The sequence below is a fragment of the Elephantulus edwardii genome, unplaced genomic scaffold (assembly GCF_000299155.1).
Source record: "Elephantulus edwardii isolate Elephantulus edwardi_28Jun2011 unplaced genomic scaffold, EleEdw1.0 scaffold00167, whole genome shotgun sequence".
Classification (NCBI taxonomy): domain Eukaryota; kingdom Metazoa; phylum Chordata; class Mammalia; order Macroscelidea; family Macroscelididae; genus Elephantulus; species Elephantulus edwardii.
In genome coordinates this window covers 6,102,195-6,118,206 of record NW_006399917.1, presented here as the reverse complement: position 1 = coordinate 6,118,206, position 16,012 = coordinate 6,102,195, and the positions used below count along the sequence as shown (strand labels likewise).

Below are 16,012 nucleotides of genomic sequence, written 5' to 3'. Positions count from 1 at the left end.
CCCCTTATAGGTTACTCTTTGTTTCTCCCTCACTGTTTCAAGAATTCTCTCCTTATCTTTGGTTCTTGCAAATTTGGCTATGATATGTCTTGTTGTTTTTCTTGTGGGGTCTATCCTATATCTTGTTCTCTTGGCTTCTTGAATATATATTTGCTAATTCTTCATTATGCCTTTAAAGTTTTCTTCTAATAATTCTTCCACAACTTTTTTATACCTTTAGTGACTTCTTCTTGTTTTGAGATTCTGATTAGGTGCATGTTATTTCTCTTGATGGTGTCATACATTATTCTTCGGTTTTCTTCTTTTTCCTTCCTTGATTCTGCTTTTTGTTCTGGCAGATTAGTGGTGACAATTCTATCTTCTATTTCAATGGTTCTGTTGTTTCATCTCCTCAACTCTGTTCATGTGTCCCAGCATCATGTTTACAGCATCTGAAAAATTGATCCTCATAATTTGGATTGTGTTTTCTTGTTTTTCCAGAGCCTCTAACTCCTCATTTTTTTCTCAACATTGTTTTGAATTTTTTTTAAAGTTCTTCCTGGGTTTTGCTTGCAATGTCCTGTAATTCTTTAAGTTTGTCTTTCATCCACTGAAAACACTCAGTCGTTGTTTTTAAATTCTGTGTCAGAAAGTTTAATCAAACTTTCTGGTTTCAAGAAATCCATTGATGCCGTGTCAGTTTTGGGGAATGAGGTACTTCTTTGGGTTTGTGTAGAGGTGAGTAGCCTGCTTTCTATGTGACTTTGCAGTGGTAGAGTTTTTCATGTCTGAGGCGATAGCTGGTTCTTGCTCTGAAGTCACTACTTCCGAAGTGGGTGAGGCAGCTATCCTTCCTGGATTTCTCTCTGCTTTTTGACCCAAGGACAGATCTGCTTCAGTATGGTAAAGAAAAGGCCTGTGAAAGCAGCCTCCTCTGTCAACCAACTGCCACATTTAAGGTAGCCCAGGGTGCTCCAGGCTAAAGGCAGTTGATGGACTGGATGTGAGGAGATGAAAGGCAGAGCACACAACACGATAGGAAAATTAGGAAGCCTTGGTTTTTCCTTTGAGAACAAGCTCTAGCTATCTCACTCCCTTCTGCTTGATTTTAAAGGGGTCCTATGTGATCCAGTCAAACAGTAGTGACTTCTCACAAAGTACTTCATTCAAGTTCCAGTGTTGTTCCCAGTGTGGGTATCAGCATCAGGAGCAGAGTTCTGGTGCAGGTCATTGGCATCAGGGCCGAAATTCCAGTGGCAGCAGTCTATGTTGGGACAGTAGTTTGGCTTCAGGACTGGAGTTCCTGGTGCACAGAGTCGGTGTCCTGACAAGAGTCCATTTGTCAGTGTTTTTAAAACCCTCACTCAAATTTCAGCATCATGGCGGCTTGGCAGCATGGCGCTGCACTCCCATTCAGCAAGGTACTCCTCTGTGGCACATGGTGGCATCAAGAGTTCCAGTGCATCATGGAGGCATCAGGTCCATTCTCAATGTAGGCCACTGAAGTTGCTTGCTCTTTGATCCGTGAGTCTGCCTACGGTTCTTCCTTTTGGCCCAGATTAAGTGGTATTCCTCAAAGAAGGTTGCAAAATCTTCAGAAACTTTAAGCCACTCTCGTTTATATCATTCAAGATCATCAAACTCCACGTACACCGTGGTTTGGGTCTTGTTTGATGGTACACATCACAGATAATAGTACAAGCTCAGGAAAGAAAAGATGGAAAAAGAGATCATATTTGGAAAAAGGTTTAGGACTTGGCAATCTATCTATAGAACTTGAGGATAGAATGAGTGAGCATGGAATTATGAGTAGGAGAGTTTTGGAAAATAGAGGAATTGTGAAGTGGACTGCAGGACTTTGGTTTGAACTAATATTTGAAAGCAGGAGAGGCATCCACTTCCTAAATAACATGCCTCTGGAAACTCTATGAACTTTGAGAAACGATGATAGCTAAAGAAAGGTTTCAGATCTTTTGTTCATAGGGTCACTATGAATCATTCTCAACTTGGTAACAATCAACAACAACAATATCCTGTAATACAACAGTGACTTGTTGATTTGATTTTGAAAATGTTATTTAAACATATATTTCATTGGTACATCTTTTAATCTACTTGGATTTACAATCAACACTTGTGGTAATAGCACATGAGAAATCAAAAGACATCTTGTATGGGAAAATATGTTTTTGTACCTCTCCAAAGTCCTAAAGAGGAAGATTATCAGCTTAAAGACTATGTTGTGCCTGATCCAAGACAATTGCCTCCTCTGCCCCTGGAAGTTGGACAATGATTAAAGAAGAAAAAAATGAGAATTGATGCCTTTAATTGTGATGTTGGAGAAGTATCCTGAATATCCCATGTCAACAAATAAAAGAAAATCTGTCTTAGAGAAAGTGTATATTCCTCAGAGGCAAGAAGAGCAATCTCACGTACTTATGGGCATGCTGTCAAGAGGAGCTAGTCTTTGGAAAAAAAGATGTCATTCTGAGAAAGATAGAGGTTTAGAGAAAAATCTGAAGACCCTCAGTGAAATGGATTGACACAGTGACTGTATTAATGGGTTTGAAAACATTGGAGATTGTGAGAATAGTGCAAAATAAGGCAAGGTTCAGATTTGTTTATAGCATCACCATAAGTCGTTTATAGGGTCACTATAAGTCATCATTACCTAATGACAAAGAATAACATCTCCTAAGGTTTATTCAATAGTGTTTTGTTAAACTTTCCAATGAGTAAGTAAACATATGCTGGTGAAATAGGAAATGCATTTGAACCTGGAATTTATTTTTTTATTTTTTACCCTCACTTCATTTTTATTTTATTTTTTGCATAGGATACTCATATATTGTATATCATTTATATAAATTGTGTTTAAAACATTCTTACATTCACATTGCGTTTCAAATGAACGTGGAATAGTAATAGTTGACTCAAGCTTTATCTGTTGCCTTCTCAGCAATAGTTAATTTTTACAGTATCTTTTTATGACTTGAAAGAAATGACTAAGGTACAGGGATTTCATAAATTGTGACAAAACTTGGAAGGAGATGTTTGTCACTCTTCAGGTTCTCAAACAAAGATAAAGTGACTCATAGAGAATGGCTTTTCAAAAGTCATTAGATGAAGAAGTGGTGAAGTACAACCCAATAGGAATGTAAAAGATTCTTTAAATATAAAAAAATATTTATCAGGATATTCTAGAATTACACACAGAAGAAAATAGAGCCAATAAGAGGCATTGAATATTAGTAAAAAACTATTGGGATTATAATCTAAAAGTCAAATAATTATTAAGGGTGGAAGTTAAAGATTATGCAAATTCCAAGTGTAGATTTTTTTAATTTATGAAGCTGCATTTAAAATCAATAGCATCTCCTACACAGCCACTTTATGAGTCAAAGGGATCTAATTTTACCAGAATTATTGGCAATACTGAACAAAGTTTTGTTCAAATTGACATTTATGGAATGCTTGCCAATGCCAGACATGTTTGAAGTGCTATATATACACACACACTATATCATTTAATCCTTACTGCAATCCCACATCATCTGTCGACTGCTTTGCAAAACTGATAGATAAAAACATCAAACTTGAGACATTAAATTGGAAACCAGATTAATCTACTCTAGATTGGTTTTTAATAGTTTTTCTTTGTTACTTCATATATATTTCATATTTCCACACTCACTGCCATCACATTAATTTAAATTCATAGCAACCTTCCATTTGAGGTTAACAGTTTTTAGAAGAAAAGGCTGCCTATCTTTAGTTAGTAAAGCAGCTGGTAGATTTGAACAGCTGATCATTTGGTTTGCAGTGCAATACCTAATGCAAAGCTCCTTATGTACTCTATATTTATATATTTCATATATACTTTTGAAGGAACTCTGCAGGTCTACTAAGAAGTTGTGTTGCCAACTCAAAGACACACAGTTCTAATCCACTAGCTACTTCAGGGTAGAAAGATGGGAAGTCTCTTGTGTGATTTACTGTCTCTGGAAACCCACTGGAGCTATGACTTCGTTCTGACATTATAGACAGCCCATAGCAATAAAAACCATGTTTTGTATTTTTTTATTTTTCCAGACCTTGTTCATGTTATGTCATTTGTCATTTCTGACAACCCCTTCTTTATAACTGTCCTGACTCCTTAGATCCTCTGTGATTTTATTTTTTTCAATCTGGCTCATCTGATTAGAAGGAGCCATCTTCTTTTGTAACTGAGTTCAAGGGCTGAGAAATCTCTTCCACTTAAAGAAAGTCATAAAAAAATTTAAATCTTAAAAAGAGAAATTTTAATTATTAAATATCAGTTTATAACAGGTTGTTGTTTTTATGTGCCATGGAATTGACTATGACTTATAGTGACCCTATACACAAGACTCTATCCCAAGCCAATCTCATTGTCTCTGATACACTTCTTCATTATCTCAGTTATTGTGTCAATCCATCTCATCCAGGGTCTTCCTTTCCTGCACTGGCCCTCTACTCTTCTAAGCATGATATCCTTCTCCAAAGACTGGTCCCTCCTGGCTACATGTCCAAAGTATGTGAGATAGAGTGTCAAAATCCTTGCCTCCCAGGAGCAGCTTAATTTCACCCTGTAAAGGACAGACCTGTTAGTTCTCTTGGCAGTCTACAGTTATTTCAATACTCTTCTCCAGCACCACAACTTAAAGGCATCAGTTCTTCTACAGTCATCCTTGGTCATTGTCCAGTGCTCTGATACATAGCAAGTAATTGCAAAGACCATGGCCTGTGTTAGGTGCACCTTAGTCTCTAGACTGACATCCTTGTTTTTTATCACTCAAGAGAGGCCCCTGACAGCAGATTTTAATAATGTAATTCATCTTTTGATTTCTTGACTGCTGGTTCCAAGAATGTTGATTGTGGGACCGAGCAAGTTAAAATTCTTAACAATCTTGAACTATTCTCTATTTATCATGATACTGCCAACTGGCCCAGTGGAGAGAATCTTGTTTTCTTGATGTTGAGCTTTAATACATCTTGCAAACTTTACTCCTTGAAACTCTACAGCAGATGCTTCAGGTGCTCTTCAGTTTTAGAAAGTAAGGTGGTGCATACCACACATTTATCTTGATACCACATTCCTCCTCATAAAGTCTAACTTCTTAAATTAACTGTTCTGCATACAGAGTGAAAAATATAGAGATATAATGCATCCCTGGAGTACACCTTTTATGATTTTAAACCATGTAGTATTTCCTTGTTCTGTTCTGACAACTGCCTCTTGATCCAAAGATAGGTTTTACATGAGCACAATAATTTGTTCTGGGATTCTCATTCTTCTCAAGGTTAGCCACAATTTGTTGTGATCTACACAGTAAAATTCCTTTGCACAGTCCATTAAGTATAGATGGACACTCTCTTGGTAGTTTCTGCTTTCAGTCAAGATTCATTTGACATTGACAACAATGTCCCTAATGCCACAGAGTCACTGTCCTAAAAAAGAACTGGCTGACACAGAAATATTTCATGAAATCGCTTATGTTAAAGAGGTAATGATGATGAAGCAGGAAGTTAAAGCTCCTGTGAAGGAATTGGCAAAAAAGAAGGCCCCAGGTATTTCAACAAACAGTTGCAGCTCTGGATATGCTCACCAAGCTGTTTCAAGAAATCTGAAGGCCCCAGGAACTGATGGAATACTAATTGACATATTTCAACTGACAGATGCAGCCCTGGAAGTGTTCACTAGGCTGTACCATGAAATCTGGAGGACAATCACTTGGCCAACTGACTGATAGAGAGCCATATGTATTCCTATTCCATAAAACAGTGATTCAGCATAGAGTGAAAATTATCAAAGATTGTCACGAATATACTACACAAACAAAATCCTGTTGAATATTACCAAATACATATGGGTATAAAAAAGTCATTTTCTAAGTAACAATTAAACACAAAATTGGCTGCATAAAAATTTGCTTGGATTTAAAACCAAACAGATCTATGCTAAACAAAGACCTCTAATCGTGCAGATATGAATTGTTCCAGATTTGATAACAGACTAATTTCATGTCCAAATCTAATGTCTAGATGGCTTTTTTTAAGGATCTCTAATAGTTTAGTAGGAATTTTACTGCCAATGCGAAGGAACATGGTTTGAATTCACCAGCTCATCCTTAGGGAAAAAAATGAACAATCTCCTCTAGTGCAATTTACTGCTGCTGAAAACCTGTTTGAGGGTCAGATGTGTGTATATTCTGACTTGGTGGTACACAATGAAAAAAACAGATTTTGTTATAAAAGAGAATACTCAGAGTCAGTGCTCCTTGCTCTAGACTCTATTTTTATCTTGTTTTACTGTCACTACTTCTCTGTGGTCTCTAGATTCACTGAAAGGAGATATAGACTCTAAATCTTTCACTCTAAATCAATCAAAAATTTCTACCCAAGCTTTGAAGGAGTTCTACACTGAATTTTTAATACTAATAAGATCTAATAATTAAAGACATTGAAAAGACCATTGTTGGAATCACATGCACCTTAGTCTTTAAATAGACATCAGTGCTCCTCAGTAATGTGGAGAGGTACTTGACAGCAGATTTTCCCAATGCAACACTTTTTTTTAAATTTCTAGATTGCTGATAACAGTGCTGATTGTGGATCAAAGATGTTATCTATTGGCACAGTGGTGAGGATTTTTGGTTTCTTGATGTCAAGAAGCAATCCATATAGAGGGTTGTAGTCTTTGATTTTTTGCAGCAAATGTTTCAGTGAGTAAGGTTATGCCATCATCATAAGAAAAGTGGTTAATGCATTTTCCTCACTTTCTAATATAAAATTCTTCTTTATTAGGTCCAGTTTCAGCATGCGGATTGACTAGGTACCTCTTGATTTTAAACCGTGCACTTCCCTTTCCTCTGTTCGAGCAACAGCCTCTTAGTCTTAGATTTCATATGAGCACAATTAACTGTTCTGGGATTCCCATTCTTCATATGCATCTGAAAGTTGGACATGAATAAAGATATCAGAAGAACCCATGGCTTTGAGTTGTGGCGTTGGATTAAGAGTATTGAATAGCCAATGGACAGCCAAGAAAACAGACAAGTATGATTTGGAAGTACAACCAGAGTACTCCTCAGTGGGAAAAGTGGCAAAGCTTTGCCTCACATACATCAGGCATGTTTTAAAAGGATCTAGACTTTGGAAAAAGACATTAAGCTTGGAATGCTGGAAAGTCAGTGAAAGATAGGAACACCCTCAACAAGATAGACTGACATAATAACTGTTTCAAGGAGCTTGAGTGTATCAGAGATGATGAAGATGGCACAGAATAGGTCAATTTTCAGATTTTTCCCCCCATACATACATTATGAGTTGTAGGTGACTCAATGGGACCTATCAACAACTATACTAAAATCAATTATTAAAAATAAAAAAGAAAGGGAACAAACAAATAAACCCCAATTCAAACCAGGGTATTGACTTTCATTGATTTATTTTTAAAAGCGTTTTATGTATTGATTTCCAAATGTACACTAAAATAGAGAAAACATACCATGAACCTTTAGGAACTCAATATTCCTAACTTTGTGCTATTCTTTCATCTAATGTGCAGTTTCTTGGAGTTTCTGAAAGCAAACTGGAGATAATTAATCATTTCACTTCTAAATATTTCAGTATTTTTTTTAGCAGGTAAATGTTTAAAAAAATAATCAGAATGAAGAGGAATGTGGTAACAGGCACAGAGGAAGACTCATTAATACCTTCATTATGCAGGTTTGCTTGCTGAAAGTAAAGGGGTCTTGAAATGCTTTCAGCAAAAGGTAAAAAAAAAAGCCCCAACACCAAAAGCCTGCAACTTTTGGTATGGATTACATCTCAACATCAAGAAGTGAAAAGGCTTCACCATGGTCACCAGACAATACCATGCTAGGTGGAGAAAGGATTGAAGCTGTCAATGGTTTCATCTTGCTTAGATGAACAATCAACACCATTGGCATCAGCAGTTAGGAGATTAGAGGATGCATTTTATTGGCAAGTCCGGTGTTAAAGATCTCTCCAAAATACTGAAGAGCAATGATGTCAACTTGAAGACTGAAGTCATCCCCATTCAGTCCATTCAAGTCTTGAGTCACTTGATATGAATCTGAAATCTGGACAGTGAATAAAAATGATAGAAGAGCTGATGCCTTTGAATTGTGGCTCTGGTGAAGAATAATGAGTCTCCTTTAGACGGCCAAAAGAACAAACAGATGGGTCTTGGGAAAAATGCAGCCAGAGTGCTCCTTGGAGGCAAAGATGACAAAGCTCCATCTCTCACATTTTGTACATGTTACTAGGAGAGTCTATTTCTTGAAAAGGGACATTATTCTTGGAAAGATAGAAGGTCAGTGAAATGAAGACGGAAGGCTTCCAATGAGTTGTGTTAACACAATGACTACTGTAATGAGTTTAATTGTGTCAGAGATGCTGATGATGGTACAGGATAGGATGGGATTTAGGTCTATTGTGCGTAGGGGTCCTTATGAATCACACTTCACTTAACAACACCTAACACTACAACAAACAACACCAGTAACAAAATCTCCTGTTTAGCTAAAAAGTCTTGGTTGCACAACAATTAACTACTCAGCTGGAAACTGAAATGTCAGTGATTTGAGCTTACTTTCCACAGGAGAAAATATCTGGTAATCTTTCCCATAGATTTACAGCCTAGTAAATCCAATGGGAAAATTCTATACTGCCTTATGGAACCACTCTGAGTTAGAGTTACCTCCTCAGAAAACAACAGTCAAATAACCTCTGTCCTACCTACACTTACACTAAAATTTGAGTGTTTAAATTATTAAACAATATCAAATTCTATCAAAATCCTGCTGAAGATTATCCAAAAACAAGTGGAACAGTACATTGACAGAGAACTACCAGAAATACAAGCTTAGTTTAGAAGAGGCCGTGGCACCTGAGACATTATTACCAATGTCAGGTGGATCTTGGCAGCAAAAATTACCAGAGGAATGTCTATCTGTGTTTCATTGACTATGCAAAAGCATTTAACTGTGTGAATCACAACAAATTGTGGCTAATATTAAGAAGAATGGAACTCCCAGAATACTTGATTGTGTGCATGCAAAACTTATTCAAAGCTGTGTTTATGCAAAACTTGTAGTCTTCAATATGGTCTGAAGCACAACATACAGAAAACAAAAATTTTCACCACTGGGCCAAACAGCAGATTCATGATAGATGGAGAAGAGATTGAGATTGTTGATAATTTCACTTGCTTGGTTCCACAATCAATACTCTTGACACAAGCAATCAGAAAAAGAAATAAAAACAAAAAAACAAACTTTGTTGGGAAAGTCTGTTGTCAGATACATCTTTAGAGTATTGAAGAGCACACTGTCAGTCTGGAGACTAAGGTGCACCTGATCCAGGCCATGGTCTTTGCAATTACTTGCTTTGCATCTAAGAGCTGGACAATAACAAAGGATGATAGGATTGATGCCTATGAATTGTGTTACTGAAGAAGAGTGTTGAACATACCATGGACTGCCAGGAGAACAAACAGATCTGTCATGGAGAGGGTGAAACCAGGCTGCTCCCTGGAGGTGAAGAAGCTCCTTCTTATATACTTTTGGCACATGGCCAGGAGGGACCCTTCCTTGGAGAAGGACAATATGCTAGAAAGGGTGGAGTGGCAGGGCAGGAAAGGAATACCTAGGATGGATTGACTCAGTCACTGGAGATATATGATTAGGTTTGTCAGAGACAACAAGATTGGTTCAGGAAAGGGCATCTTTCTGAACTAATGTACATAGGGTCACAATAAGTCACGGGCAACTTGATGGCACATAATAATATCAACAACATGTCACCAATTTTCCTTTCTTTAACAACAGTGTCCTATAAAACTCAAAACACACATATCTTTTTCAGGTGTAATGGCTGTCATTGGTTTTAATTCTATCTTAAATTTAGTTTTAAAAATATTTTTATTAATTTGCATACAATAATTCATGTACCTCCTGGTTTTTTAAAAAACCATTCACATAAGCTTTACATAATTAAATACTGTTGGTCTATACCTGTTATCACGCATTTCTTCAAGTCCTCATGGAATATTTCCTATTTTTTCTCCTCTCCTCTATCCACTAACCTCTGCTCTCATAATAAATTTCTCCTCTTCCCTCATTTCTGCTTCTTATTCTCTTCATGTATACATATATTACTCAATTGTCCTCCTAATTTTACAATAGTGGTCTTATGAAATATTTGTCCTTATGTGACTGAGTTATCTCACTTACCATAATGTCTCTAGTCTCTTGTATGATATGTAGTATTTTACAAAATCGTGATTCCTTAGTGATGAATAGTATTCCATTGTGTGAATATACCACAATTTCTTTAAGTGTTCCTTTATTGATGGACATTTAGGCTGTTTCCATTTTCTTATTTCTAATTTTTTTTTTAACTACTTCCAAATTTATATGATGTAGGCTATATTTTGGACATGTTGCAAGGAGAGACCAGTTCCTGGAGAGGAACATCATGGTTGGAAGGGTGGAGGGACAGTGCAGGAGAGGAAAACCCCAGATGAGATGGATTGATGCAATGACTGGAGTAATGGAAATAGATGTGTCAGAGACAATGAGGTTAGCTCAAGATCAGCGAGACCCTGGAGACACATTGCAGTGGGAAAATCTGTAGTTAGGGTCCCCCCTCCCAAATTATTTAGAAGTAATGATGTTAGTTTGAGGACTAAGGTGAATCTGATTCAGACCATAGTCTTTCCAATTATTAGCTATGTATCTGAGGGCTGAACAATGAATAAGGATGACTGGAAAAGAATTGACAACTTTGAGTTATTGTGTTGGAGAAGAGCACTGAACATCCCAGGGATGGCCAAGAAAAAAAAGGTATGTTTTTGAGAAGGTGCAGCCGGGGTGCTCTTTGGAGGCAAGAGTGATGAGGCTTCATCTCACCGGCTTTGAGCCTGTTGCTAGGAGGTGTTATTCTTTGGAGAAGGATATGATGCTGGGAAGGGTGAAGAGTCAGTGAAGGTGAGGAAGACCTTCAACCAGGTGTATTGGCAAGGTGACTGCTGCAATGGATTCCTGTGTGTCAGGAAGTGTGAGGATGGCCCAGGATAGATCAGGGTTCATATCTTTTGTTCATAGGGTCCCTATGAATTGCAAATGACTCGACAGCACATAAAAGCAAGAGCAAGCTTATAATTAGCTATATAAATAATCTATATCTGGATGACTAGTACAATTATTTATACTGTTTCTCCTGAGAGATGATAATAATATATACCACATTTTGCTGTCAAGTTGAGCATGACTCATAGGAAATCTATAAATAAAAGATCTGAAACCAGTCCTGTCCTGCATCATGCTTACACTTCCTGACACACAAGAGCCCATTGCAGCAGCCATCGTGTCAATCACCTGAGGGTCTTCCTTTCCTCTCGCCAACCCTCCACCCTTCTCAGCATCATGTCCCTCTCCAAGGAATAGTACCTCCTAATAATATGCCCAAAGTATGTGAGGAGAAGCCTCATCTTTCTTGCCTCCAAGAGCACTCTGGATGAACCCTTTCCAAGACATATCTATCAGTTCTCTTGGGCATTTATGGGATCTTCAGTGCTCTTCTCCATCACCACAGCTCAAAGGCATCAATTCTTTTTCTGTCCTCCATATTTACTGTGCAGGTCTCAGATGCACAGCTAATAATCAGAAAAACTGTGATAGGGAATTACCAGAATTTTAAGGAGATTTAGAAGAGGTCGTGGCACCAGGGATATCATTGTTGATATCAGATGGATCCTGATTGAAAGAATACCAGAAGAATATCTGTTTGTGATTTATTGACTATGCAAAGGCATTTGACTGTGTGGATCATGACAAGTTGTGGCTGATGTTGAGAAGAATGGGAATCCCAGAGAACTTGATTGTGCTCACGAGGAACTAATACATAAGTCAGGAGGCTGTTGTGGAAACGGAGCAGGGTAGTACTGCATGGTATACACGACATAGCCCCCACTATATCTGTAATGAACTATATTGAGAAGAATGGGAATACTTAATTATTCTCATGAAAAGCATAGAGAAAAAAATAAAAAGCTGTTGTCCAAACAGAGAAAGGGACACTATATGGCTCAGAATCAGGAAAGGTATGTATAAAGGTTGTTTTCTTTATCCATATATATTCAATCTCAATGCTAAGAAAAGAATTCCAGAAGCCAGATTCTATAAAGAAGAAAGTGATAGCAGGATTGGAGGAAGGCTAATCAACAATCTGTGTTAAGCAGAAGACACAACCTCGCTTGCTGAAAGTGAAGAGGAAGCACTACAGAAGATCAAAGACTACAGCATTCAATAAGGAATACATCTCAAAATCAAGACTACAAAAATCCTCACCACTGGATCCATAGCAACATCATGATAGACAAAGATAGAAATTGTTAATGAATTCACCTTCCTCGGGTCAACAATCAGCACACTTAATATCAGCAATCAAGAGAACTAGTCTGTTATATAGGATCAATCATTACGAAGAGGAATTGTCTCAATGTCACATCTATTTTCAAGTATACTAATACCTTCACTCATTCTCCACAGAAAATCCTGTTTGTGTAGCCACTGTGTGCCAAGCACTGGGCTGAGTGTTAAGGCAAAGTGCCTGTCTAGCAAAGACAGTGCTGTATCTGTGGCTTAGAGTTAGCTCACTGTGTATTAGCTGATTTTAACAACTTCAAATTTAAGTTGGAAAATGTTTGTTTCAAATTAATGTGAGTGCCAACAGAAAATTAATATTTTAATATGTAATCTTAATTTTAAACACATTGTAAAATTTGGGTTAATATTCTCTGCCTTATCTTAGGGAAGCAGTTGCTGAGTGTGCATATGTACAGACTTGTAAGTCTGTAATCTAATTTTGCAAGCTATGCAATTCTGTACTTTTTCCAAATTGAAGTGAGGTTTAGATGGATTTTTATTTGTAACATGTCTACAAATTAATGATTGATTCTGCTTATTCTGTGCCCCTTTCCCCCATAGCATGAAAAATTAATCAATCGTCCACAGAGTACCAAAAGAATATCTACAGATCCTTTAGGTAAGGAACATTGGCTCTGTCCTCATTACACTTGGATTTTTCCTTCCTTTTTAGTGTATATATACACAAATGCATCTTTATGGAAAATATGACTTTGCAATTAAATGACTATGTTTTTCAGCTTCATTAACATATTGTCCTTGAAGAAGTCATACACATTTGAAACTATAATTATGTGGATCTCTAAAGTTGTGACAAAAGAAACATCTGTAAGAAATTAGTAGTTGCTTAATCTGGTGATTAAACAACCACAGATCATTCTGGAAAGATAACTACTATGCCATAAAGGTTATAGTGTGGTCACTTCAGACTGATATTTTAGGGCAGTAACAACCATGAAGAAGAAATCAAAGGTTGAGGAGGTAGGCATGAGGTGGAGGATAAGGAGAGGGGTGTACTACATGTCCAGGATGTATTCAGAGGTGAGTTTTGTGTACCTAAGTGATCTGGAGATGTATGTAATATGTTCACATTAAAGGCTTACTCTTTGAAATGTGAGTTTGCGTGTGTGATTATGGAGTGCAGATTAACTAATTGCTGGTATAATTTATGCATCAGATTAGTATTAATGAAGGAAGTAGCTTTTGAAGTTTGAGATTATCTTTTGACAGAAGGCTGCTCAGTATGATTGGAGACTTCAACATCAGCATGATCTGAGTGCTTGGGAGGAAAACTAATTTCCTAACACCATCCTTGTCCTCCACCACCCAACACTCTGAGGTGGGGCCAGCAATTGTGTTCACAGATCATCTAAAGCAGTGCTCGGACTTGATAAAATTTAAGAAGAATTTTCAATTATCTGTAATAAGTTACACACCAGGAAAGGCTCCCAAGTGCCTTTCTGAATTTTCCCCAAATTTTTTTCTGTTTAGAGACCAAATCAGTGGGTGATCAGGTGTAATAAATTAGTTGCAATCAGGTGTGATAGGTTAGATAAACTAGATATCTTGTAAATTAGATCTCTCCAAAGAAAAGGTCTCTAACATGAAATATTTAATGTGTACCTGACAGAAGCCCTCTGGGATAACTTGCTGTACTGGTTGGCAGAGGAACTCTCAGAAGAAAGTGCCATGTCTCTGTCTGCATCTCTCCCTCTCCACCGCAGCACCATTCAACTCATCAAACTCAAGAACCCTGACCAGCTCACAGAACAGATCCACGAACTTCTCAGCTTCTGGAAGAAATCCCTCCCAACTTCAACTGACAAGATTCGCCTTTTGGCTCGTCATCTTCGCAAGATTGGCAGGGCTGATCTTTCAGAAGAACTCAAATTTAAGTGGGAAAATAAGGTGTTCACTGAACCAGAGCAGTGGTTTGACATGGCAGAGTAAATGCCATGTTGCTCTTAAGTATATCACAAGAAAAAAATGGTCTTGGATGGTTTTTAAGAAGATTTCAGTCAGCATTTTCCTAGCAGTTTCTAAATAACGTGGGTTGAAAAAAATCAATTGAGAGCTATGAGGAAGCATTCATTGATCAGAAAATAAAGGGCATTCCTAGGTAGAGTGTTTTTGTTGGTCCAGTGTTAGATGGTCTGCGAACATAATTGTATGAAATATACACAAATGAAATCACATTTGTAACAGTTTGAGTTATTTATAGTTTAATAGCTGAAATTGTTTTCTAAGTGAAAGGGAATGAATGATGTGATATCTGCTGTCTGCATAGTTAAACTCGATCATTTATTGCTGCCCAGTCACTCATAGCTGACCCTCAAGCAGGTTTTTTGAGGCTGTCAATTGCATGGCAGAAGAATTGTCCATCTTTTTCCCAAAGTAATGAACAGAGAAGCGTTGTATTTTTAGTTCAGCAATGAAACTCCCTACTGAACATGCCACAGTAACTCCCCAAAATGAAACTTGTTTTTGTTAGGCATCATCAAGCTGACCACCACTCATAAAGACCCTGGGGACAATAGATTTTAACTTTGCCCTCTCCTGTGCTATCCTGACATCTCTGATATATGCAAGATTATTACAGTCACTGTATCAATCCATTTTGTTGAAGGTCTTACTTTCTTTGTCTGACCGTTCACCTTTCTCAGCATGATGCCTTTTCACAAGGCCTCATCCCTCTTGGTAATTTGCCCAAAGCATGTGAGACAAAGTTTCACCACCTTTGCCTTTAAGGAGTGCCCTGGTTGCACTAGTTATTCACAACTCCAAGCAACTAATTCATAAATATGTGCATACATGCTGTGGTGTCCAAAAAATAACAGAATAACGCATTGGGCCTCTGACACCTACTGTTGATGACAGCAAGTCACTGTAGGGCAGCTGAAATAAATTAAAAGCAGAATAATACTTCAACAATTTTCTACCACTAACTTTTCTATATAAATTTAGTTTGGGATAGGGAAAAATACCATAATTTTTCAAGTGTCATCTTTTTCATGATTAGTGAAATAAGGCGGTGCAGAAAAAAATGTAATATTTGTAAAATGATTCAGAGCTGGCTTAAACTACTTAAAAAAATGACCTGCTTTTTAAATCAGCTTAAGATAAACCTTGTATAATTCTAAGTGATCATCCTTCAAAAATCCAAACATAGACCATAAGAAAGCAAACAAACAAACAAAAAAAAACTAAGGGAAAAAAATTACCCAAACCCTTCCTTCCATCCATTAACAATGCCCGTTAATGTCTTAGTGTATAATCTTTGAGCCTTTGAAAAACTTAAAACACTTTAAGTCCCTGACGCAGTTTGATATAAATGGGCCATTGCATTAGTTTCAAAAGTTCATTAATGCAAATCCACCAGAGCCTGGGCTTGTAAACATCAGCAGCAATTAGTTTCAGTTATTGGATGCTTAGAAATTAAGCATGAAAAAAATTAAACTTTCAGATGTCTTTTTAATTAAATAATGATTTTCTACTACAAATTAGTCAGGGATTTAGGTATATGTTTGGTGACAGTTAATCCAAAGGCCACCCCTCTC

The 16,012-nt window shown here is 37.2% G+C and overlaps 1 protein-coding gene across 1 annotated transcript in view; it reads left to right on the top strand.

The window, feature by feature from the left end:
* The window catches only part of DTHD1 (death domain containing 1), a 120,254-nt gene extending 105,849 nt beyond the window's left edge, over positions 1-14,405 (top strand). Inside the window, exons 6-8 of the mRNA XM_006895427.1 lie at positions 12,841-12,875; positions 13,017-13,074; positions 14,086-14,405. Of these exons, the coding sequence (XP_006895489.1) occupies positions 12,841-12,875; positions 13,017-13,074; positions 14,086-14,405 (413 nt within the window). The remainder of the gene's footprint in view (positions 1-12,840; positions 12,876-13,016; positions 13,075-14,085) is intronic.
* The last annotated feature ends 1,607 nt before the right edge of the window (positions 14,406-16,012 follow it).